Raw genomic sequence first — 27,014 nt, 5'->3', positions numbered from 1 at the left:
GACGATGAACACTATTTCAGAATGATAGCTGTGGTGGTTCTGCAGCAAGCGCAATGAGGTTGGTAAAACAAGAATCAATTTACATCCTTTAGCATGGGCAACTCGTAAGACACGAGAGAGGTGCCCCTGGACAAGAGGCTTTTGTGCTAGGAGTCTTTAATGTGGATTTGTGTGGAGTCGTCATAGGGATTTTCCTCCCTCTACAGGGTTTTGGCTTGGGGAAACTGGAGTGGGCACCAATTCAAGAGGTGTCCTAGATAGCACAGTGCACAGAGTAGCAAAGTGCTTTGAGAATAGAGGATTAGGCTGGCTTTGGGTATCTGGTGTAGCTAGTGGCATGTAGAGACGTTAGGGCAGGGGGTTGGCATTCTGCCCATCTATTCTGTGCCTCAATGCCTCCCATTAACCCCACCCCTTCCTCCTCAAATCACAACCAAATTACCCTCTTGGTTACTCTCAGTGTCCTGAACCCCTGGGGCCTACCTGGCAGCAAGGCAGTATGTCAAGTCCACTGACAAGAAACACAGTTTGGGGTAAGTCCAAAGGTCAGGAAACACAGTTCAGAGTCAAACCCAAAGCACCATGCCATAGAGGTTCAGGAACATCCAAGCCAAGGTCCATCAACATGACTAGTTGAGCATACACAGCACCTCATTTCTGCTTCCCCTTTGTACTTTGCATGCCGATTGCAGCATCTGGGCTTGACGAGGCAGGTGACCCTCACCTGTCCTGAGCCTACTCCAGCTGAAGAATCACACACTTCCTCCCAGAGCTAGCGAGCCCCACCTGGCCTGAGCTGTGGCCCTTGCCTGCCTCAGTGAGTTGAGCTGTGGGCCCTTGCCTGCCTCAGCCTCCTAGAGCGCCACTCATGTTGCTCCCTACGCCTCAGAGCCCACCGTGTTCGTGGAGACAGGGCCTCCTCTCTGGCTCTGGTTCCTGCTGCCGTGGTTCATGTGCGTGGACCTCCATCCCCTCACCATCCTCTGTCAGATTGTACTTCCTTCCCCGTCCCCTGCTTGCCCCCGTGTGTCCCAGTCCTGTCTACACTCCTTGCTGGGATCCTCTTCCCTCTTCCCATCATCCTGCCAGTTCATGACACTCACGGCCATGTGCCAAAACACAGGTGCATCTGAATGAGCCCTGGAGGTGTGTAAATGAAGAACTCACCCAATGCTTCTTGTTTTTATTCACAGGGAAGGAGCACAATAAAATGGAAAAAGACCTTTGCCTGTGCCTTGATCCCTGATGAAAAGAGTCAATGGGCTAACCCTTTGGCCTTTAGTCAGCTCCAAAAATAAAAATAAGTTTCTGACCTGGACTGTAACAGATTTCCGAACTGGTAAAATCCCTGTCTTTCAAGTACACAACTAGGTTTTTATATCACCCTGCTTTCAAGAGGGGTTCCCGCTTTTATCATCCCAGCAACCCTGTGAGGGACATGTGGCTGAGGGTGTGTGACTAGCCCATGTTCAGCAAGCTTTCACAGTAATAGTCCAACAGGCTACATATTAATTCAATCCTTTTATATGGTTTTGTATCTATTGTGGTATTTTATGCATTGTGACTTGCAGTTAACTTTGATTGACAGTAGTTTAGTAATTATTTACTGTAATTCTTAAGAGTGAATTTCAGTTTATTATTCGCAGATGGTTTGAGAATTAATTTTATTGTGTTCTAGATTGTATTTATATATACACCACATTATTGAACGTTACTTTATTTGATCTAAGTCATCCAATTTAAAGTTATGTTCTATTATGAGTTTGTTTTGGATTATAATGTGTGTGCATGTTGTTGCGGTAAACCGCCTTGTGTTTTGTAAGATAGAAAGGTGGTATACAAATTAAAAGTGAAATGAAATGAAATCTTATACCCCTACTGGTTCTCTCCTTACTCTAATTATTTGCTCAGCTATTCCAGTGGGAGGAAAGATGACTTAATAGCTACTGCACCACTCAAGCTCTTGCATCCCTGCTGTTTCTTTTCAGGTAAGCAGGCCTGTATTAAGGTGTACCTGCATCCATCACTCATGTCCATCCGGACAGATAATGACGCACATAGCTCTTACAAGTCTCAGGGCTGTGTCCTACTTAGAAAAGATTTGCACTGGTATGCAAAACAGTAAACCCTCTTTATGCCACAGAGAGGGCAGGTGCAAAAACTACTTCTTATCAATAGAAAGAGTGGACTGCACAGGTGTCCAGTGCCTAATATTTACCCAGTTTTGACCCTAGATTTATGTGCACTGCAAATAAGAGTCTGCAGAAAGTGCATTATTATTATTACTGACTTTGATCTCTCTCCCTCTCTCATATATACACACACAAAGGTATCCCTTCCTAGTTTTTCTCTTGACTTCTACAGTTTATTTATACCTGTTTTCAAGAGAGGAAGAAATAGCGCACCATTTTTCAGCACGCTCTTGCGTTTGGATCTTTCTTCCTGTAACCACATTCCGCCTTCTCAGAATAACCTAAAAGTTGACAACCTAGCATTTAGCTTCTGTTGAAAAAAACACACACATTCCCCTCCTTTAAAACCAGGACTGTAAATTAAAGCTGCTAAAAATACATGTTTACTTTTTGTAGTTTATAATTCACAATGGCTTCCTCCCCACCCCCACCCCCCGCTTTTCAGGGTGGGGTTGGTAAATTGGTGAGTGGATTGTTACCACAGATAAGCATACTCCAAGTCTGTAAGGAAGTGCCTTGACCAAGAATAATCATGCGGTCGTGGTGATAATTAAAAAGGGGAATTGGCATGACTGATGTTTTGGCGGGTAAGGCCTTAAGTCGTGCAGGTGGCTGCTGGGTGCCTAAAAACTACTCCAAAAATTAGATGGTATGGATGAGCCATGAAGGATTCCAGAGATTTCCTTAACAACTAAGAGTGTGCTCTAAATGTAGTTCCACATGAATTTCCAGGTCCCCCCCCCCCGAGCTATTAAAATCACACACATTTGCTTTTGTCCTTCACCTTGAGAAGATAGAATTATATTATTCTTACCAGGTTCCTCAAGGCCTTCTAGATCAATACATGGAACCAGTTGCTTGTACCCAACATGTTGCACTAAAGGTACATCCAACAGCTTCTCACAGGATTTCAGTGTTCAGATTTAGTATACCTGAACTCTGCAATTAGAAATCCACGTAGAACCATAGCTGTCAACTTTTCCCTTTTCTTGCGAGGAATCCTATTCAGAATAAGGGAATTTCCCTTAAAAAAAGGGGAAAGTTGACAGCTATGCGTAGAACCTATATCATCCTTGATGTTCTATATGGCAGATTTGGAATCAAAGGGTCAGCAGTGTTGGCTATTCTTCGCCAAACCTCCTGTTTGGGGTCCAGAAAATGACACCTGATGCAATTTCATTTCTGAAGCCAAAATATATTTGGGTCTAGTTACCGGTAGTACCTGGATGGGAAGCCCTCTTATTTCCTTCCATACATTACAGCCAACCTCTACCAGGGAAAAGCAGGATGCATACATACAAACAAACATACATACATACATACACACAAGATAAAAAAGCATGCACACGAAAGCTCATACCAAGAACAAACTCAGTTGGTCTCTAAGGTGCTACTGGAAAGAATTTTCTATTTTGTTTCGACTATGGCAGACCAACACGGCTACCCACCTGTAACAAGATAAAAAAAGGTAAAGGTAAATGACCCCTGGATGGTTAAGTCCGGTCCAAGGCAACTATGGCGTTGCGGCGCTCATCTCGCTTTCAGGCCAAGGGAGCCGGTGTTTGTCCACAGATAGCTATTCTGGGTCATGTGGCCAGCATGACTAAACTGCTTCCAGTGCAACAGGACACCGTGACGAGTGCCAGAGTGCACAGAAACACTGTTTACCATCCCGCCACAGCGATATCTATTTATCTACTTGTACTGGTGTGCTTTCGAACTGCTAGGTTGGAAGGAGCTGGGACAGAGCAACGGGAGCTCACCCCGTCGCGGGGATTTGAAGCACCAACCTTCTGATCGGCAAGCCCAAGAGGTTCAGTGGTTTAGACCACAGCATCACCCGTGTCACAGGGATCATGGGGTGAAAGGGTCACAGGGATAACTACAAGCTCATATGTGGAGTGGCTTCCAGACCATACAAGAGGCTCTGGTTTCTAGGACAAGAATGGGATGTATTAAACTTAGATTAATGGGCTTTGATCTCCTAGCCCATAATAAATAAGTTTCAAGTGATGGCAAGTTAACGTCACTAAGTTAATCTTGAGCTAAGAGAAAGGCATCAATCACAGCCAGATATTTTCCAAAAGTCAGTACGGATTATGAGGTGGAACTCGGTAGTGGGGAGACCCAGCCAGATGGGCGGGGTACAAATAATAAATTATTATTATTATTATTATTATTATTATGTTATCTGTACTTTCCAGCCTCATGGTGAAAATTTTAGCTCTGTTAACCATATGTCTCTTACCTACCTAGAAAGTATCCTCACAGCCCCAATCACTCAGGACATCAATTAAGAAACACTCCACACAACAGAGTTGCCCGATAACAGGAGACAGCAGTAATAGTTTGGGGGTGAAAAGCCACACATAAAACAATACAGGGCACAAATAAGCTAAGAAACATGTCTTTGGGAGATAGCTAGGAGAGCTCATTTTCAACTAAGATATCAGAGAATAGCTAGTCTCCTTTGCTATAGTTCAATCTCTATTCTGCATCATTGTGCCCTGAAAACAAATGATCCAAAACCTTGCGAAGTTGTGGCTTCAACGCAGGGTACATTTAGATGCAAAATTAAAACCAACAGTTTTCTCTAATGGGACAGATTGTTTCCTCCTGTTTCAAAAACAATGACATGTATATACCAAAGAATTGCAAGCTGCTTTATCTTCTCTTCCCTTGTGCTTCAAGAAGCCATTTTCCTTTTTTAAAAGCACCCATTCATTTAAATATTTATTCTGCACCTTATTAAACACACACACACACAGTTACAAAACTGCTCCAGGGATTTGTTAAGTCATTCCACAACCAAAGGGCAACTACTGAGAAGGCCCTTCATATTATAGCCCACATCATCTCTCTCAGAGTTCAGGTAAGTATGGTCTGGATGCACACACCCCTTGGGTTTCATGGTAGAAGGAAGGAAGGATAATAAATGCAAGAAAACAAACCAACAAATAAAATATGGGGGCGATGGAAACCTTCAGATATCAAGGACCCAAACTTTTAAAGGTCAAAACCAGGCCTTTTTTCAGTCTGGGCACCTCTCAGGTGGGCACCAGTGCCATTATAAGAGAACAAGGGAGGGGTTGTGGTGAGTTCTGGCACCACTTTTTCTAGAGAAACTGCACTGAATAAGATGGTAACTTTGAATTAGTCCTGGGAATAGACCAAGAAGCAGCAGAGGTGATACAGTATTATTACAATGTATTTATATTGGCCTGCCCAAGGTACTAATCTAGAAACCACATTTTGTACCAACTGAAGTTTCTGGATCATATACACACACAGTCCCGCATACGATGTATTGCAGTAATCTGTAACAGAATTACTCATAGGACAGGTCCTCTTTAAATCTGACTGAATATCCAGAGCTTTGTTCCAGACAATGTTCAGAATCTTTAGCGGATTATTCAAGGAAAACCTGGCAGCCTTGAGCTAATCATCTACGCAAGATGATCTCAATGCAAGGAACTCAAGTATGGATTAGTATGCCTTGTAAGAAATTCCTTGAGGCAGCACATTTACAGAGAGAAGCCATTAAGTTTCTATTATCTGGCTGGAGTCACTCTTACAATAAGATTTATAGCAGCTTCATGCCATGGATAGGAAATAGAGATAAAAGTTCCGTATCAATCCTGAAACACTAGTAATAGTCTATTTGGCAGGCAGGATTAAAGAGGATAGGGGCCCCCAGTTGCCGTAAGAGACTTGGACTTCTGCTTTAAATTCCGTTTTCCCAGACACTGAACAAATCAAAAGCATATGATCATATGAGCATTCTTCAGCTTCAAACTCCCTTCTTCCCAAGCAGAGGGTGAAGCAATGTGATAATGAGCTGACTTCTCTTCTTCCAATCAAAATATTTCAATCACTGTCTTTATTTCTATTTCTTTTTTTTTTTTTTTTTTGGCTTGCTAGACTATAGAGACAGAACTTCATAATTCTATAGAAAATCCGAAACTTGCCTTTGGAAATTCTTATTGCTATGCATCTAACCCTACCCTTTTGTAAAAGGGTATTTGCAACCACTTGGTGGACAACAGACTGTCATTTCTTTGCAGAATGTTAGCAACCCCGTAATCCCAATCTTAGTATATGTTTTGAAAGAGGTTCTAGCCTTAATGGTGGCAGATGAACACATTGAAATATATTCTTCCAGCTACAAATTTAGTGGAGGGGCCACAGAATACACTCCAACATGTCTCCTATGAAAATAGGGACGTCCTATTCAAAAACATTATCATTTATACCCCGCCCACCTGACTGGGTTGCCCCAGTCACTCTGGGCAGCTTCCAACATACACAAAAACATAATGAAACTGTGCAGGGCTGCCTTCAGATGTCTTCTAAGGGTTGTACAGTTATCTCCTTGGCTCAAGGGTTGCATAACTCCATAACCTCCATACCCAATGAAAATAGGGACGTCCTAAGAAAAAGCAGGACATTATGGGATCAAATCAGAAACTGGGAGACTCTAAATCTGGGGCTGTCCCTGGAAAATAGGAACACTTAAAGGGTTTGCCATAGTTGGATGGCAGAACATGTTACATATACAAAAGGTCCCTGGAATCATTAGTTAAAACAAGATAGGCAAAATACTGGCCCATCTTACACCACTGGCCATGTTGGCGGACGCTGATGAGAGCTGAAGTCCAGCAACAACTGGAGAGATCACAGGTCCCTCATCCCTGCTCTAGAAGTATGAAACATAATTTTCTCAGTAGAATCCAAAATCTCTCCCCTATGGACACATTTTCCTTATCTCTTTGTCTGCTCTTCCAGTGTTTCATAAGCACCTCTCTCACACTCTTCTTGAGAAGTTATGTTTGTTCAACACTTACCATGTACTCTTGAGGCCTGCATAGATGAGTTTAGAAATGGTTTAAAAATATTTCAGATCAAGAGGACAGGCCCATTTTGTTGAAGTCAATGTTATGGCTGCCGTACAAAACTAACAATGGAAATAATGTGTATGTCCCCTACCATGAGAAGATGGGTCGTATTAGAAGAGGAAAAGCAACAAGGCACATTCTACTGCAGTCATAAACAAAATTCCCACTCCTTGGGAACCCCTCCTCACTGGATGCAAGAGAACCAGAAAAAAAAAGTTTACTGGATGCAAGAGAACCAGAAAATAAGTCGCCCCATTTTCTTCCAATGTGAAATAGCTTTCTCACAGGCCCATCTGTAGGGCCAACAGAGCCTCAAGGAAAACTAAGTTTCCTGGTTACATGCATTAGTACAGTCAAACCTTGGTTCCGAAACGGCTCCATTTTGGAATGTTTCGGCTCTCAAATGCCGAAAACCCGGAAATGCTCGTTTTTGAACGTTTTTCGGAAGCCAAACATCCGATGCGGCTTCCGCCGAGTGCAGAAAGCTCTTGCAACCAATCAGAAGCGGTGCCTCGGTTGTCAAACATTCCGGAAGCCTGACGGGCTTCCGGAACGGATTACGTTCAACAACTGAGGTTTGACTGTATTTCATATACGCCAACTAAACAAAGTATCGCCAGGAACAGGAAGGGAATCACCACCTGTTTTCCATCAAGCGCTACAACTTAAAATTATTTTAATTTGGGAGAAATGTAATCGTTAATAAGCAATCTTCATTGAACAACCCTAATAGAACCCAACGCTAGGCCAAATGCTAATTTCCATCTATTCAGGCCAGTCTTTCCCCCCAGAGATTATGCCCCAACCCCCTTAAAGCAGTTTGTTTAAGAGTCTTTTGAATGTTTAAGAAGTACTTTGGTGTGTTAAAAGAGCTATAGGATCCATCTTTCACAAAAACAAGAACAAAAAACCGTGAGTGCTGTGGGTCTAACATGAAGGATCCATTTGATCTGAGAGAAAATAGCTGTACAGCCATACCTCAGGTTGCGATCACTGTGGGTTACGCGTTTTCGGGTTACGGACGAGCTGAACCCGGAAGTACTGGAATGGGTTATTTCTGGGTTTCGGCTCTCGCGCAGAAGCGCTAAATTGCACTTTGCGCATGCACAGAAGCGCCGAATTGCATCATGCGCACATGCAGATGCAGCACTGCGGGTTACAGATGCTGTGGGTTGTGAACACACCTCCCACATGGATCACGTTCGCAACCCGAGCGTCCACTGTACTTTTTTAGTTGGAAAAAGGAGGCAATGAAAATCATTTAAGTGCTAAGGTAATAGTGTCTCAATTTTGTTTTCCTTCTACGTCACTCACAACTGTATCAAGATTGTCATCTGCTGCTGTAAAAATTTGAATGTTCCTGATTTCTGTTGCTGTGGGAGTCAACAGAAGGGTAAAAGAAGGGGTCCTTTACCCATCAGTCAATAATTGCATCCTTCATGAAAGATACAGGTTAGGGATGCCCATTTGAATTCTGTAAGGTGATGGTAAAAAGGCCAACTAAAAGGTACTTTTCAAAGCACAGAACATGCCAGCCACTGTTAATACAAAATAATGAATAGAAACTCTCCTTGTGTTGCTTTGTTCATGCAGGAGGTGTTTCATTTCATTATAACAGCGCAGAGGATATAAATGAAATTCAATGTCTTGACTTAACATTAAAATCTTTTTACCGACTTTAACCATTTGGAAGCGATAAAAGAACACAACACAGAGCTGAATTACTTAGCTTTTTAAAAAAAGTGTCTTAGATTAGATGACAGAAGGAACCTCCTTCTCCCAGCACAATACTCTTTATTTGATCAAAATTAATTAGAATTTCCTTATATTTTCCTAGTTAAATCCCCAAGTCGTAAAGGACAGCTTGAACACATAGGCCTCCCACTTCCAGAATACATTCAGGCTCGGACCTTAAATATTTAGAAACTCTCACATAAATTGTGAGGCAGGTCACCTCCTTGATGATTGAATACCCAGGTGATTGAATAGCCTCCCTCGCGGCACTTCCTTTGTGGTCTTTTTGGCACCACGTAAAGATCATTTTGTTTGCCCTTTTATAATCAAACTAGTGCTTTAAACAAACCCCAGGGTCTTGCTGCTTTTATTGCACATTGTTTCATTCTCCCCTGGGCCAGAAGGAGAATTCCCCCCCCCCTGCATTTTAAGTGTTTCCGATCATTGCATTCTGTGTTCTTATAACTGTATTTTGTTTCCTTTTGTTCTGCAAAAGGGAACAGGTGAAATGAGTCTGGCTGACCCGCTGTTACTTTGGGACTCATATGAGACGCTTTCCTGTCCGTTCCCGGGGAATTCAATCTGGATGGATAAAATGGCAGAGATTTATTAACTTCCGTTGAGCCTTGTGGTAAGACTTAGGGAAATCCTTGTGGCTACTGTATTCTGAAGGATGTGGCCAATCTAGCTTGCATATTTACACCACACCGTTGTTCTGCCTGGTTTATTTCAGTTTGGGTTGTTGCACCTTTTCTGCAAAAATAAAACTTTCAAGGACCAAAAATGGAGGGAACAGCTGAAACCCTATTGGTCCGTTGTGTCACCTGACATCCGCTGAATTACTAGTCTGCAGTACCCTTTCCTGACCACTGCAGGTGGAAGTGCAGCAGAGAGCGGCACAGCAGCTCCCTCTGCTGGTTAGCTGCATAGGGGGAGTTTTCCTTCCAATACAAACAGCAATTAGAAATGAGCAATTTTTGATTTTTGACAGAAGGGCAGAAGAGGAACTCCCCTTCCTTGCCTGCTAAAATCATAATAATTATCAGCTCCCTCCCCAGCAGCTGTTTGCATTTAAAAAGAAAAACATGCAAAATAAACACAAATACACATTTAACAACCTAGCTAGCTTGGCCTCAATTTTCTAGCAATTTACAAGGGCCCCTGTTGTTCTGTTATTTATTCATTTCTAGCATGTAGTTCTTGGAGCAGCTTAGGTAAGAGCAATAAAAACAATTAGCAAAATCAGCTCATGACATTTGTTTCATTCTTTGACGTTTATAGGGCTGTAAACCTAAAACATTGGCACCATTTTCAGTGTTAACAGCTGCATCTTGCACTGCATCAACATAGAATCTTATGCGATGCCAGTGAAGATGGCAGAGGTAAAATATGAGCCACTGACCAAAATGACTATTGAAGAAATGTCTTAACTGGCCAAGTGAATTTCTCATGTAAATGTGATGAGTCAGTCCTTGTCACGGCATCGACCGGAAAGATGCCCACACAAGACAAAGGGGTCAATAACCATAATAGCTTCTGGCTTTCCTTTAAAGAAGTTATGTGACTTACTCTGCGGTCCTTCTGGGAGGATAAAAAGTAATGTCGGATTTCTGTATGAAACTGTATCAGCAGAAATGCAGTTAGGCCTGGTGACTGTGAGTGGCCACTGAGACCATAGAACACCAGTCCTGAAAGACCTACATTGGCTCCCAGTACATTTCCAAACACAATTCAAAGTGTAAGTGCTGACCTTTAAAGCCCTAAATGGCTTTAATACCTGAAGGAGCGTCTCCACCCCCCATCATTCTGCCCGGACACTGAGGGCCTTCTGGCGGTTCCTTCACTGCGAGAAATGAGGTTGCAGGGAACCAGGCAGAGGGCCTTCTTGGTAGTGGCACCCTCCCTGTGGAACTCCCTAACATTAGATGTCAAGGAAATAAACAACTGTCTGACTTTTAGAAGACATCTGAAGGCAGCCCTGTTTAGGGAAGTTTTTGAATGTTTGATGTTTTATTCTGCTTTTAGTGTTCTGTTGGGAGCCGCCCAGAGTGGCTGGGGAAACCCAGACAGATAGGCAGGGTATGTGTGTATTAATAATAATAATAATAATAACAACAACAACAACAACAGGATGATGTCTGACAGCTGGGTGAAAGGAGTTAAGTGATATTTGCATCTGTATTAAGCCCAATGGAAATCTTGATGTGAAATGTCCATAAATGATCTGGAGCCAGGGGAATGGCCACGATTTGCAGGTGCCACTAAAGCACAACTATAAATAGTGTTTCATGTGCTTTCTCTCCTTGGCAGTCCAGCTGTGTTGAACTAAGTCGGTGTGTGTCTTCAAAGTGTTGGGGTGCAAGAATCCCAACCTTCCTCTGGGGTGAGCGGAGGACTGGGTGAGTGGCAAAGAGGAGGCGAGGGCAGACATGGAGCAGGGGTGCTGAGTCACAAAGGTCATATACAGTGATCAGCAACAGGGTGCAATGCTGTTTTGGTTTAGGGAAGTAGTGATTTGAGAAGCATCCCTGTGTCGGAGTAGAAGGAAGGGAGCGGGGGAGAGAGAGAAGGATAGCAGGTATGAAAAATAAAGCAAGGAAAATGTTCAAAATTTTATTATAAATTAAATGTAAAACCAAAGTCAGTGCTGACTTTTCATAGTCAATAAACCAAGAAAACTTAGTGAAACCAATATAATTATCAGGTGTTGAGTCCTTTAAAAACCATTTCAGTAAAAAAGAAAGAAAGAAAGGACAGAACTCTACAAGTATACTCTACATTCACATTTCTACTAGGTGCCTTTTTTCTTAGTTGTAACTGATTTGCAAAGGATTTTTATTTGTGTAAAAAACAAAACAATCCAAAGGATTTTTGAAACTGTGGCTTCGTTTATTAAACCATGGTTTACTATGGATTGTTTGAATGCCTGTTGCTGGTTTACCCATCGTGGCTTTGTTTTGCAAAAACTATGTTCTGGTGCTGTGCCCAAGTCTTGCTTTACCATGGTTTGTTTGGCCACCCCACACGAGATACTTGCTGAAATGAGAAACTTCAACCGAACATGGTTACATAGGATGTTTTCAGAAACTTCACATAATTCTGGATACTCTGGTTCTGGTTTTCTGATCTTTGAAGGCTGTGCTCCAACTCCTTCAAGGACATCTGACGATGTTTCTCTCTCTGAGGGGAAAAAACCCCAAAGAAAGTGTATCAGTAAACTCAAGTGAGGCCTACAACGAAATGGTGGAACACCAATCCATCTACTATCCCAGAGAATCAGCATCCTCTCTGCTAGGAGTCTCCAATTCTTTCCCCCTCGCATCTGGTTGCTGCCTCCCTGTGCTCCTCCCCATGGTTAGTATTCCATGCTCAGTACTCATTGGACTGTTTTTAGACTTCTTCCTCCCTTAAATTTTTCACTACAAACGCCAGGGCTTCGCTGGGGCTTCTGAAATCTCTGCCTTGTGCTCGAATGGTGCCATTTTACTTACACTCGCACCTGAGTATCAGAAAGAGAAGGAATGATGGACACCAATTAAGACAGATTATTTTTATGGTTATTATTTATCAGTTCTAAACCAACACTTGAAAAATGCACCTGGTGTTCCAAAATTCTTAACATATTTTCTCTCAAGCAAGAGACCCAACTTACTTTCACTGGGGAGCCCAAACAACCTTGATCTCTAACCAACTTTCCACTTGAAAACGTGGCCATAGAGCCCCATCATGAGCTAATCCTAAAGGTTCAAGTTGCTCATGAAAAGGCAACAGTGGCATCATCATCCACTACAATCCCAGAAGTCATGTTTTTCTTTTAAACAAAAAAAGACTGCACCTGTAACCAATTTAAATTATGTTTTTGGTACCATAGGTACTTGTTAAAACAAAATGATTGATAGTATTTTTATTGGATCCATTCATAATTCACCAGCCCCATAAAATCTACATGGGATTCTTAGGATTTGCTTTTATGTTTACGAGAACATAATCTTTAAAAATACATGTGGTTAGAATAAATGTCAAAACTGTCCCAGAATTTGTAAGGGCTGTGCATTATTTTTATTTGTAGTAATCACTTCTGGTTAAAAGCGATCAAACAAATTACTTTCTTGGGACTTGGGTTTCTTATTTTATTTTATTTTATTGTGATACCCTCTAACAATCATACACATTTAAGCAGTTCTGGGCCTTGTTAGTAACTATTTACAATTCAACCCTACTTCCAGCAAATTACTTCTTACAATTCAACCCTACTTCCAGCAAGTTACTTCAACAATCTGTTCTGTATTTCCCTTTTCATAATGTATTCTCAATATAAATACATATATGTACACGTTGTGTGTCTGCATGGATGCAAGATGAATTAAGAATACGTTCTGTGTTAACTCAATGACACTCTACTTAAGCATGAATATTATTGCTTTCATATTTATTCTGAACTGTCAGCCTAAGTAAAATTTGAAGTGGAAAATGCTTAAAATTTAATAAACCAGTCTTGAAATAAACCAGTGGAAAGAAAGGGAGTTCTGCTGGAGAAAGAAGTATTCTGCAGCCTACGATTGCTATCTACCATGTTTCCCAGTGGGATGTTTGGAAGCAGTTAACAAAACTAAAATTAAAGATCGGTGGATGGGGGAAGCTACTGATCCCTTCAATAGCTGGGAGGAAAGAAATTACATATACTCCAAACATACCACCCCCCCCCCCAGGTCCTGAGAGGTAGAGAACAGGCTTTGCATGCAGAAGACAATACTGAGGTACATGGACTAACAGTCTGACTTGGTACAAAGGCAGCTTCCTATGTTCGTAAAGGCTAACAGATGTTACTGCAGCGTAAGATTCTGTTTGCTTCGTGAAGCTGGTGGCACAAAGCAACTCTGATGGTTTTTTAGGGTGCCACAGGCCCTGTGTCTGTGCTTGTGATTAACAGGCTCATATGGCTTCCCTGCTGGAATTTCCCAAACCATCGGCTAGATGCACGGCAGTTGAAAAAGACAAGCTAAATGTAAAAATATTGTTGAGTAGTTTTCTTTCCGCTGCCCTAAATGAGGTGTCCCAAGCAGGTAATTGCTCATGGGTTTGCGCATACGCATACATAAGGAGGATTTCTCCAGCAACAGATCTGCAAGGAGCGCCTTCTGCTACTGACTCACAAAACTGGCAAAAACGAAACCTTTTGAGGGTGCAAACCTAGCCTCAGTGGCAGAGCCACAGTTGTATTTGCAGTCCTGCAGAACATACAAGCTAGGGTAGAAGGTGCAGGGGCAGCCTGGAGCTAGTGCGTCATGTGACAGCGGTGCATCATGTGACAGAGTGGGGCCAGCTTGGGAACTGGGCTGTTTTAGCCCTGCCCTAAATGACCTGGCACCACACAGAACAAAATTCTTGAGGGAATGGGAGTCTACTCACAGCATCCAGTCTTCTAGACAAGTGCCTCTGCTCTTCCTTTTTCCGTCTTAATTGATTCTCTAGGTCCAATATTTTCATCTGAAAGGCTTGCTCCTTAGAAGCGATTTTTTCCACTTCCTCTTTTAGCTGCGACAACAAAGAGTCAAACCTATACTGTCCATCTAAACGTTAATATTCAAAACCCTTACCTTTCAAGTTGCAATACCAAATGTTAACAGCAGTGAGATTTTCATTTAAGATGAAATGTGTTTCATGAGAAAACGATGAAAGAAGACTTGATAGGGAAAGATCCCGTTTACCAATCAACAGAGTACAGATAAAAATCGCAGGATAATGATCTTATTTTTTAATCAAGAGGAACATTGCTAGTTTAAGTATTACATAAACATTAGCAAATTATCTCACCTTTATTGAATACCACATTTGTGCTACTGGCTTTATGCTTTTTCCTCATTCAAATCTAAATTATCTATGCCCTGGTAACCTTCAGGTTGCATTGCTGTGCGGTGCAGCTGCCCTTAAAGCCAGGCTAGAAACTGCAACCATTTCAGAACAAAGATACTTGATTTTTAACACGGACTGAGTGGCACGATCACATCAGGCCAGCTCTGAAACCTTCAATAGCTCCCAGTCCATTTCGGGGTTCAATTCAAAATCCTGGTGCTGACCTTTAAAGGTCTTTGTATATGGGACTCTGGTATCTGTTAAACCAGCCTCCCCCAATCTGGATTTTTCCAGATCTCCCATCTTCCTTGATAATTAATCACGCTGGCTGGGGTTGGTGTGCTACTGCGGGAGGCAGTGGAGGATAGGATGAGTTTGGCCAAACTGCGGGAGGCAGTGGAGGATAGGCGTGCCTGGCGTGCTCTGGTCCATGGGGTCACGAAGAGTCGGACACGACTGAACGACTGAACAACAACAACATAGGAGTCTTCCCAGTCAGTGAGCTCTTCACCCGAGACTCTTCCCAAGTAATTAAAAAAATGTCTGCAGGAGGTGCCTCTAACATGGGGACCGCTTAGATGAGAATGTCCCAAGTCTCTGAACAACAGTGACTACGCTGATATCCTGGGCAAATGGATGCCTGACTTGCCAGAATGCTTAGGCACATTACAAAAGATGCCTGTTCCAAACCTAAGTAGAAAAACTGGCAAAGAAAAACACCTCTAGAAAGCTTTATAATGGGGGGAAAGGTGATGTCCTTATTAGGAATGCTCAATTTTGCTTGGTTTGCATTTTAAAACTAAAGTACCTAATTTGCACTTCCTGGACTCCTATGAGAATTAAGAATTTTTATCCTTCAGTTTTCACATTTCTCCAGATTTTGCAATGTAGCTCTTGGTGAAAAAGAATAATGATGCACCGAAATGCGTATTTTGGGTTAAAATGCATACTGAAAACTGCATACATTCGCTAGTGTTTGAAAACACCAATGGTGGGGTGGCGAAAACAAGTTGCAAAGAGAACTTCTGCTTCACATAAGAGGCATTTGTCTAAAGAACTCGTCCACATGTGGTTCAGGTAATTTTAACTGCACCACTGTAAAAACTACCTGAACCCCACGGGAGACTGCTTCACCCACACACTTTCATTTTCATGGGGCAGCAGTGCCATTAATCAATGTATGAAACCAGCCTAAGTTATAGATTAGTTCAAGGTGGGTTTTTTCCTGGTACATAATTTAAGCCAGAACTAAGGTCTGGAATCTATTTTCAATGTCAGTGTTCACCCTGGAATATGTAAACAGTCATACGAAAAGAATGCTTTGGGGCATGTATAGAGTACCTTTTCCCCTCACTAATGAGTCATTAGTGGTTTGATTCCAAAGATTAATGAGTGGAAGGAGAAAATGCATTAGTGCTGTTCCTCAAATTCTTCAAGAGATATCCAAAAACTTCATGTACTGCAGTGCCACAATGTCTCATGGGGTGGGGGGGGGGGAACTCAGGCTGTGAAGTATGACTTCTAGTGAGTCATAATATTTTTTTTTGAGAATTAGCATTTGCACAAAAGGAGGAACTATTCTGGATTAGGAGATTCACTATTCTCACACAATACTCTGTGATCCAAAAAGGATTTCATTTAATCCTTTTATGGGATCTGACCCAGCCACTGATCCACCAATCTAAATCTAGAGGAAATAAAAGGTATGACTTCTAGGGAGTGGTTGCCCTATTAGAGAAATCTTAAATTAATTCATCCTATGAGTTTTAAGGTGCAATCCTATATCTACTTTCTGGGGAATAAGCCTCATTGGACTCAATGGGACTGATTTTCAAGTAGACATATATATATATACAAGATTATGCTGCTAGCCAATTAACTGAGCGATTAAATTTGCCTAACGGTGGGAAACATAATTTCTTTGACTTTTGAGACAGGGGAAAGGTGGCCATGCAGATGCTCTTGGGCTCCATCTACCATTATCTTTGACTATTGGTCAAGCTGGCTGGGAACAATGGAAGCTGGGAGTCCAACAACACCTTTGGGATCATAAGTAGCCCATCCATTTTAGACGATCTGCACATGTGTCGTAGCAGACATCATCTTGGAAGAAGCGTTCTAACCAGTGTGAGAGAAAGCTTGCCACCTGCATTTTTAACAAGTACCTGCATGTGTTTGTATACACACACACATACTTGTGCATGCATAAAAAAGTAAGGTAAAGGACCCCTGGACGGCTGAGTCCAGTCCAAGGCGACTATGGCATTGTGGCGCTCATCTCACTTCAGGCTGAGGGAGCCGGCGTTTGTCCATAGACAGCTACTCAGCGTCATGTGGCCAGCATGACTAAACCGCTTCTGGCACAACGGGACATCGTGATGGAAGCCAGAGCGCATGGAAGTGCTGTTTACCTTCCTGCCGCAGCGGTACCTATTTATCTACTTGCACTGGCGTGCTTTCAAACTGCTAGGTTGGCAGGAGCTGGGACAGAGCAACGGGAGCTCACCCCATTGTGGGGATTCGAACCGCTGACCTTCCGATCGGCAAGCCCAAGAGGCTCAGTGGTTTAGACCACAACGCCACTTACATCCCACATGCATGCACGCATAGCTGCCCAATAAATCAAGGGCACTTTTTGACTCATTACTGTATTTTTTCAGGTACAAGACAAGGTTTTCTCTGCTTTAAAAATTTAGTAACAAATTGGGGGGTTGTCTTATACATGGGACATGGGCATGGGGGGGGGGTTTCATATTTAAGCAAATGTCCAGGATTTTGGCTTGGGCAGGCCAAGGCAGTCTCTCCTGCCACTGTCCCCCCTTTCTCCTCCCCCATCCAGCTATGTGCTGGTGATTGGATTGTCTCCTGCAGCCCCCGCCGGTTCAACCACTGGAGCGAGAGCAGCCGCTGCCAAGAGCTGCCTTGGCTACCTCTCTGCATCCTTCTTTCCTTTTCTCTTTCCCCATAAACACCCCTCCTCCCTGCCCTGCTCCCCACCTTCCTCGGCTCAGTTTGCTTGATAGCACGAAATGGGCTCTGCCTTTGCATCCTGCTTGGGAGCCTCCTACCCCTTGGTTCCCCTTCAGCAGCAGGCGATTGCCCCCCCGAAAAGCTCAACAACTTTCTGCTGCCAATCTATTTCAGGGTTTTATTTTCTTAATTTTGGTTTAAAAAAAATGACCCCATGTATCAGATGACCCCTATTGTCATCTGATACATGGGGGCGTCTTATGCATTGAAAAATACTTTTTTTTTAATGTTTGGCATTTTGAAAATGTTTTTATATGTCTTAGCCCACCTTCTGGGGGGCTGCATGCCAGCCAGAGGCAAAAGTTGGTGGGACAACAGATATAATTACTTTTCAACAGTAGGCTACTCTCCAGCCAGGCAAAAGCCAGAGGCTGAAACGCCGCACGCTAACACCTCTCTATCCTCTATCACCACAGTTCAATGACACATTCCAGCCAGGCAAAAGCAGTTGAGGAAGGTGCAGGGTCAGTGGAACGTGTGGCATACGAAGGGGTTGAGTGGCCTGGAGAGAGTCCCTCACAGGAACAGTGTCCTCCATGGAGTTTTGAGAAGAGAAGCAACTGCCTCTTTTGTGGTGGGCTTCTGTATATGAACAGGTTTATTACAAAAAACTGCATATACTCAAAACACTCAAGATGAGGCCTACCTTTTCCCTTCCATCTTCCAAAGCAGCTTCCAGTTGTCTAGTTAACGCATCATAGCTCGCAAGTTTCTGTTTGAACTGCATTTCCGTTTTCTGAAGGCATTCTTCTTGGCTTGCCAACTGATTCTCAAGCTCTTTGTTCTTTAGTTCCGTTTCTTCTAGTTTTCTTTTATGTCAAGTACAAGTGTAAGTGTAAGGTTACGACAGAAAGAAAGAAAGAAAGAAAGAAAGAAAGAAATTCTGAATGGCGGGAGACATATCCCATTTACCTTTTAACGTCTTTGTATTTCAACTGAATGTTGCGATTCTCCTCTTCTAAAGAAAGCTGTTTCAAGAAACTGTCGTTCTCGACTACCTGTAAAAGCAGAGATTCTAACATAACCCACAGAGCTGTAGGCTGAAAACGAGGTGCTAGCTTCTGCAAATCCTCACATCACTTATCACCATGACAAAAGCCCTGAATTAATGTTAAACAAAAAAATAGGACTCTACTATATATGACAAAAACTTGTTATGGCATGCATGCAAAATTCCCTTATAGGAAAGCTGAATATTATCACCCAGGGCATTCTGATGTGCCAAGGGCATAAGCCTCTACGGTCCCGCAACTTTCTGAAGTGAGATGCGCAATGACAGGAGTTGTAATTGGATAAAAAAGGAGGGTGGGAGGTGCTTGAGAGACTAGAAAACTGCTCTCTGAAGCAACCACCTCCCTTAAGCATTAGCCATTCACTGGAGCAAATTGCTCTCTGAAGCACCCCTTGCAAGCTCCTCCATCCTGGCGGCCATTTAGTCAGGTGGGTGCAGCCCACCAGAGTGAAACAATCTTAAAGACTCGCTTAAAAGCAGACAGGGAAGTCCGACAAAGTCTCTTGGGAGACTGTTCTAAAATTGGGGTGCCGCAAACTGCAAAGGCCCCCCCACCCCTCATTCCCACCTGTTGGCAAAGAGACGAGAACAAGTTCACACAAGAGAGGAGGCTGCTCCCAATACTCAACAGACTTGGGTCATTTTCAGCTTGAAAAGGTCAGATCCAACACTTCAAACTGAGCCCGGAAAGAACACTGGCCTCTCTTCCAAACTAATCAAGCAGACCAATCTCACAAAAAGCACCAACTTGCTTTACAAAAGGGACATTTGAACTGCAGGAAACAGGGAGGTGACAGGAGTGCCTTCAGCAGGCAAAAAGTTTCTCTTTTGAACTACTCAGAAATAAAAATCCCAAGAAGCAAAACACCAAGTTTCGCAGCCTTCCTCGCACGCTAGTTTAGATGTTTTGTGGAAAAAAAGAATATTTTCCTCCAAGCACCTGAGCCTGAAGTTCCCTAATGGCTTTGGATTTATCTACACAGCTCTTTTGGCAGGCCAGCAGGGTTTCCTGACACTTCTGCAGTTTCCCTTCGGCTGCTTTCTGTAAATCACGGGCATGTTCTAACTCCTTCAAGCGAGCCTCCGACTGGCCCCTCACCTGTGCAGCCGCGTTGGGTCGGGGTGGGGGGGAGGGAGGAGAAGTCAAAAAAGAAAGAAAAGAGAGAGAGTAATTTTGCACACTCTCCCATATTCAAACTACTAAATATAATACATATTTGAACAAAGACAAAATATACTGTAGGAGGCATATGTTTTTATACGGGCTGCATATGGGAGAGGTGTACCCAAAAGGGTTAATGTAGCATAAAATCCTGTGATAAAATCTACAGTAGGCAGTTTTTTCAGTTAGGTCTGCTACCAACTGTGGAGAGTGTGAGAGTGAGGGTTGGGATTTTTTTTTGGTAGTTTTTATTCATTTTATTCATTTAAACTGTTTTAAACACGGTGGCATTAAGATATGTCTTTGTTTACCGGACATGCAAACAATGGCGTAAAAAAAAAAATAGAACAATAAACGCTCAGGTAAAAGTTTCTGAACATTATAACAAAGCTGTGTTGAAGTATATAAAGTAGAGCTTTCTAAACTGTGTGTCATGACACATTAGTGTGTCAGCTGCAGTGTGTCGCACAAATGTTCCCCTTGCTCCTCCTGGGGCTGGAAAGGGGTTAGTTTAACCTCCGGTTTGCTAGTAAAACTGAATTACTGTGTCGCGAAAAGATGCATGTGTAAAAAGTGTGTTGCCAACATGGAAAGTTTGGAAAGCTCTGCTATATAGAGTGAGTTTTACTGTGAGAGCAGCAGGTGTTGTTTTAAGCTGCTATGTGACTCAGAATATAAGTCTGCACATATCAGCCAGTCTCGTGTGTGTGTGTGTGTGTGTGTGTGTGTGTGTGAGACTATATCTTTATCTATTGACTATCTCTAGTTCTATAACTATTTTCATGTAAATAAGATTCAGTAAGCTAAGTAAAGTAATTAGCTATGTTTAAACTGTAATCAGAGAATCTTGCATAGTCTTTTCTAGGAAAGTAAAAAAAGAACTTCCACACATATAATTACCACACTGGAAGCCACCCAGAGGGGCTGGGGAAACCCAGTCAGATGTGCAAGGTACAACTACTAAAATAACAACAACAACAACAACACTCACCACAGCAATTTCAACAACAACAACAACACTCACCACAGCAATTTCTAAATCTTTGCCATCCATTAGTTTTTTGCCTTCATGTACGACCTTCTCATACCTGGTTTTCAGTTCCTCAGCTTCAGATTCTAATTTCCCCATCTAGAACAATATTTTTTATACATATGAACGTTGCATTTTTTAAAATTATGTATGTTTTCCCCCTTAAGTATTTTAAATTATATACACAAATATTATATTACACACACACACAAAAAATATGATAACAATAATATCCCACCCATCTGGCTGGATTTCTCCAGCTACTCTGGGTGGCTCCCAACAGAATAATAATAATAATAATAATAATGTGACAAAACATCAAAAACTTCTCTAAACAGGGCTGCCTTCAGATGTCTTCTAAAAGTCAGATAGTTGTTTATTTCCTTGAGATCTGATGAGAGGGCGTTCCACAGAGCCGTTGCCACTACCAAGAAGGCCCTATGCTTGGTTCCCTGTAGTTTCATTTCTTGCAGTGAGGGAAGCGGCAGAAGGCCCTTGGAGCTGGGCCTCAGTGTCTGGGCTGAACGTATACAGAGTATATTTTGGTTTGGATCTAGGCATATACCAGCGGAATGAATTCTGGTGATGGTGCTGTTCTCTGCAAGAGGTAGTAGAATTCTATGCATGCCCAAGACATCAACTTGCCTCATTTTTATAATGTTCAATTATATTTTCTTGCTGCTGTGCCTCCTCACGTAAGTCTATAAGTTCAGCTTCTGCAGAAACAATGCTCGCTTCCAAAGATGCAAAGGATGCCTACAGAAAGGAAACATCTTTAATAAATACTGTACTGCCAAAAAACGATTTATGCTGCAACAAACAAAATTATGTAGCATGCGTAAAACTAAATTACATATATTATCACCAATATGTTTCTATGCAGATAACAAGGCCAGGATCGCAATCCTAAACAGATCTGCCTGTACCTCAGTCCCCCTGAAGGAACTACTTCTGAGTAATTCATATTTAAGAGTGATATAAATATTCTGAATATGTTTAGAAAGCAGGTAAGAAAATATTTCTGCTTCAGTTTAACCATCCGTAAAATTGCTACGATACTAACTCCAACTGGCAAGACTAGAAAAGTATAACTAAAATTAAGGATTAAGGTGCTCTCCCAAAGTGGAACTCCTAACTAAAATTGGAATAACTACAGTTGCGGTTTGTAGACGACCTTACCTTTAATTTAGTATTTTCAAGTGAAATCTTCTCATTTTCGGAGGTGATGGCGTTGAGCTTCCCAAGGATCTCATTTGTTGACCTCCTTCCGACATCTTGAAGTCTTCTCAGTTCCATCAGACGGTCGGCTATCTGCCTTTAACATTTCAAACATAACTCGTGTAGAAATTGTTTTGCATGATGTTATTTAATTACATGATAACAAAATTGTGCCTTAACTACATCCACTTTACTTTCAGCTTCTTAGAAGCAATTCTAGATGTACGTGTTTCATGTTGATCATGTATAAACACTTCTTCGTGTGCCTCCTCCATGAGAGGTACGGAGGGTGGCAACACGAGAACGGGCCTTTTCTACGGTGCCCCTTGTTTGTGGAATGCTCTCCCTAGGGACGAAAAACTCGCTAGACGAAGGCATTCGTCTAGCGGAAGGCTGCCCCACTAGACGAAAAAGTCTATGGGGCTGCCTCGCAAGACGAAAAATTTTCGTCTTTTTTTTTCCTTTTCGTTTTGCGGAGCGCGGCTGTCATTGCCGCTCCGCAAGACGAAAAACCCGCTAGACGAAAATTTTCGCAGAACAAATTATTTTCGTCTAGCGGGGCACCACTGTATAGTGTTTGCCCACTCAGTATGGTGATGTCATATTGGGGAAGATAGTGAGAGAGTTAATAGTCTGACCAATAAAAACCCAGGGGCGGAGTCTAGCTGTGTTTAAGACTCAGCACAGAGGTTTTGGTAGTTAGTTCAGTTGTGGTTCAGTTGGGGATAGAGAGAGATCAGTTGGAGAATTCGGTTGGTGGTTGTGAGGGTGGTGTGTGGAACTTTGTGGTGGGGAGGTAGAGGAGTTAGAGTGAGCTATAGACAGGAATGAGAATGAGAGCATAAAGTGTAACAGTGTAATTAATAACAAAAGCTTGTTGCCGAGTGAGAATAAACTTTATATTCTTTGTTCAACTTTAAATCCTGACTGAGACTCAGTGTATACCGGGGAGGACCTGGTGGGTGGCAGCGGTATAGTGATGGCACAGGGTCAATAGTCCGTGAAACAACTGGGGGCCCTGTGTGATCGCCACAATATATTGAGTGAAAACGTTCCTCTTCAACAATGGCTGCTACAATGGCCTACATCACACTGAATAGGCAACTCTGCTTCGAATCTGCCACCACCCACTCCCAAACTCCACTCTGGCTCAGCCCTCAACTGCCTCACCACCAGCATTCAAATTCCCTTTCAAACTCTCATCCAATCATCATTCACTACCAACATTCCAAACTCACTTTCTTCCACCTCCCTGTTTACCTTAATTTTTCTAATATACTTACCTATACATTGACCTTAGCTGCACTATGATCGCATGCGTTTGGCCACCAGAACCTCACGCAATCCACACCCGTACCTCCGCTATCCTGCTTGGGTCACATCCATCACCATGCATTTAAAGTGCTCTTATGCCACTTCAACAGTTACGGAGTCCTCTAAGGAATCATGGGAACTGTAGTTGTTTAAGGGTGCTAGGAATTGCAGCCCTTTGACTAGGAACAGTTTCCATTCTTCTTCTTTTGGTTGTTGTTGTTGGGAAGGGGAACCATAACCGTTAAACGTGATCTTGGTTTCCCTTCCTCCACGTCTAGCACCGAAAACACAGCAGATGATGAAAATATTGCTCCATCCCATTCCCACAGTGAAGGGTTGTCAAGTAAAAACACTTGGGGAGGGCAGACTAAAAAAAAAACACATGCAAAATCCTAGAGCAGCCATATTAGCCCGGTTCTTCATTTTTAATAAAGAGACTGATTATTTGCAAAGAGGTATTAAGCATTAACTTACTTTTTCAGAGTTTCAGCCTGAACTTCTAACCTGTTTTTTTCATCTACCACTGCCTCGTGATGACTTTTCCAGACATTACAAGCTGAAAGTACCTCAGACAATTGGATTTCCTGGAGAATGTACAATACACAGACCATGTAATATAAGAACTCATTTTCTGTTTAATTCTTCCTGATTCCCTAGACACAGGAGGTATTTTCATTCAAAGCAGTTTCCAAGTGTATTGCAGTAGTATGGAGTAATATGAAAACTTAAAAGCTTGAAATCTCGACATAAACACACACCAGTGAAATCCTTAAACACAAGACTCAGCTGGAACCTAAGCGGTTGTACTAACTTTCCAGCAAAACAAGAAGTTTTAAACTTTCCAAGAGCGTTTCCCTAAATGAGGTATTTAAAAGTTCTATACAAATATGAGGACATGCCTTGTAAGCTTTTTTGTTACAGAAAATACTCCAGATCACAACTCCTATGCCATTTGTAAACAAGGATTACAGTCTGTTGCTTGGATACTTTTCTTCCAACTGCTACGAGCACCTGATTGGCTAGCGACCACGACATCACTGACGGCAAGGAACACAGTATTACAATTGGAATTTTAAAAGCTGTATTTCTAAATCAGGTCACTTGGAGCATGCCTTGCCACCAGAGCAGTTCTGTACAAAAGCTGGCCATGGGCAGTGATGAACTGCATGCATGCAGCCAAATAAGCAGGCTTGTAGAGGGGTGGACAGAGCGCTGCATCTAAATCTGGAATAAAACTAGTAATGGAATAAAACCAGCACAATTCAGAGCTGATGAGGGAGTGAAGAAAGGCCTGGAGGGCTGCATTTCACCCCCAGCTTGAGGCTTCCTGGCCCTAATTTCTTTTTCTTCTTCGATCACTCATAGCCGAGTAAGATTGTCTTCGATAAACACAGTCTTAACAGTGAGTCCGTAAGTGACTGTGGAGGCCAATTCTGGATCCATGCATCCTTCCACAGTGGGGACATTGGTTTCCAGCCAGGAGTTGATCATGGTGAGGGTTTGCCAAGTGTGCCTTCCTCTTAGCACGTTTCTCCCATTCGTCCTGAGTTCAAGCGACTTCAAAGCCCATCACACCTTTGGTAGAAGCTGTTCTCCAACTGGAGCACTCGCAGGCCAGTGTTTCCCAGTTGTCAGTGTTTATACTACATTTTTAAAGATTCGCCTGGAGTGAGTCTTTAAACACTTTCCATTTTTAAGTTCGGAATAGAGTAGCTGCTTTGGAAGACGATAATCAGGCATCTGCACAACATGACCAGTCCAACGAAGATGATGTTGAAGAATCACTTGCTTCGACGCTGGTGATCTTTGCTTCTTCCTGTACACTGGCATTAGTTCACCTGTCTTCCCAAGTGATGTGTAAAATTTTTCGGAGACACCGTTGATGGAATCAAGCGTTGTAAGGTCCATAGGGTGGTTGCTCGCTGTCGCGGTCACTCTCTCAGACCTGAGCAGCACCCCCGGACGTTTAACGGTCTATTGGTAACTGCCCCAACGACATATGGTATCTCCGCTGCCACCAGCCAGTATTCACTCTGGCAATGAATAACTCACTTCAGATTCGGATTGTGGTAAAAATAAACATAAGTTTCTTTATTGTTTGTACAAAGCGTAATGGTTTCAAATGACTTGGTAAAACGTTTAATATATGGTTATTCAGATAAGTATATTTCAACTCTCTACCTAGTATTCCAATAACTATCCCTAATGCCTCCTGTTAATTATTCAATCTGCTCTAGCTCTGCTCATTGGCTCTATCTCCCTCTCTCTATCCCTCTCTAACTCAACTCAACTGCCTAACTTCCAACCTCTAACTGCCTTTTCTATCCTCTCTAACTGCCATCCTTCCACACTCTAATTGCCTGGAGAGCTCCCATTGGTCAATCTCCTCCCTGCCAAGTTAACCCTTGGAGAACCTTTAGGGGTGAAACGCCACACTCGCGAGTAACCAGGCAAGATTCCAAACCGTCTTTTAAGAGGTTTATTGTGCATGCTATTTACAGTGCAGAGCTACAAATTCATGTCTGTATCAGTCACTTGCAGAATCCGGGAGTGGCCCCTTCCGGCTGTGACCCCAACCTAAGAGTTTCGGTATCCGAAATCTCCGCCTCCCCTCCACTTGGGGCGCTGGAAATGGCGTGTCTCCGTCCTCGCCCGCTGAGCGAGGGGAGTGCAGAGTCTCTCCAACATCCCAAGACCCGGGACTGCCTGCCCCTCCCCGCTGGAGACATCACTGCTTCCTCCGCTGGAAGAGGAGGTGCTGCTGGTCAGGTGGGGCCGGGGCTCTCTGTAGCATCCCGAGAGCCCTTCCACCACCCTGCGCTGAGCCGGGGACAGTTCCCTGAAAAGCGTACTATAAGGTTGGTAGTAAAATAGGAAATTTTGGTTTTCCTGCGAATGTCCTGGTCATCAAACGCCCTGCACTTCAATTGGGAGAAAGCTGCACTTCCCAATATAAGTTTAGACACCTATTTCAGAATAAGTCACCCTACAAGTTTTCTTCATGTAGGAAATGAGTTTTCAGTGGCATCATCTTTCCTATACAAATTATATTCAACTCTTTCACGAAAAACCTCAGGGCAGCTCACATGGGGCTCCCACACTTCTTTCGCATCTCCAGCACCAAAGGTCTTTTTTCAGGTTTTTACATGCACTTTAGTAGGATGGCATCTGGTTACCGTATTTTTTGCTCCATAAGACGCACTTTTTTCCTCCTAAAAAGTAAGGGGAAATACCTGTGCATCTTATGGAGCGAATGGTGGTCCCTGGAGCTGAATTGCCCAGGGGCCAAAAGCAGATTGTGCTTTTTATTTTACAAAGAGAAAAGGGAGTGTTGAAAGGACCCCGCTCAGCAGCTGATCAGCAGGAGATCGGGAGAGAGATAAGAGTCCCCGGCTCCCTTTCAGCCCCGCCCTCCTTTGTTGAATGTGCTGCAGAGGGAGGTTGTTTGTTTCCCCAGGACATGTGACTGGCTGATTAGATTATCTGTCTGGAAACTGTAGAAATGGCTCCCTTTCCTTAAGATTTTTCAGAAATGTGAGTTAAACCAAATAAAAATGGGGCTTTTCCTCTTTGC

The 27,014-nt window shown here is 42.8% G+C and overlaps 1 protein-coding gene across 6 annotated transcripts in view; it reads right to left on the bottom strand.

The window, feature by feature from the left end:
• Positions 1-11,420: 11,420 nt before the first annotated feature.
• Positions 11,421-27,014, bottom strand: part of ODF2L (outer dense fiber of sperm tails 2 like) — a 33,127-nt gene continuing 17,533 nt past the window's right edge. For 3 of the 6 annotated variants that reach the window (XM_033151667.1, XM_033151669.1, XM_033151671.1), the window contains 9 exons: positions 23,915-24,024; positions 22,088-22,223; positions 21,554-21,664; positions 20,903-21,007; positions 19,657-19,815; positions 18,617-18,702; positions 18,351-18,513; positions 14,231-14,356; positions 11,421-12,001 (listed from right to left, as the gene is read on the bottom strand). In XM_033151667.1, coding sequence (XP_033007558.1) covers positions 11,873-12,001; positions 14,231-14,356; positions 18,351-18,513; positions 18,617-18,702; positions 19,657-19,815; positions 20,903-21,007; positions 21,554-21,664; positions 22,088-22,223; positions 23,915-24,024 — 1,125 coding nt within the window. In that variant the 3' untranslated portion in view covers positions 11,421-11,872. The remainder of the gene's footprint in view (positions 12,002-14,230; positions 14,357-18,350; positions 18,514-18,616; positions 18,703-19,656; positions 19,816-20,902; positions 21,008-21,553; positions 21,665-22,087; positions 22,224-23,914; positions 24,025-27,014) is intronic. The other 3 variants (XM_033151670.1, XM_033151668.1, XM_033151672.1) reach the window with 3 other exon arrangements.

This window comes from Lacerta agilis, chromosome 6 (genome assembly GCF_009819535.1).
Source record: "Lacerta agilis isolate rLacAgi1 chromosome 6, rLacAgi1.pri, whole genome shotgun sequence".
NCBI lineage: Eukaryota > Metazoa > Chordata > Lepidosauria > Squamata > Lacertidae > Lacerta > Lacerta agilis.
The sequence above is the reverse complement of the archived record's forward strand: the minus strand, read 5'-3'. Positions and strand labels throughout refer to the sequence as shown.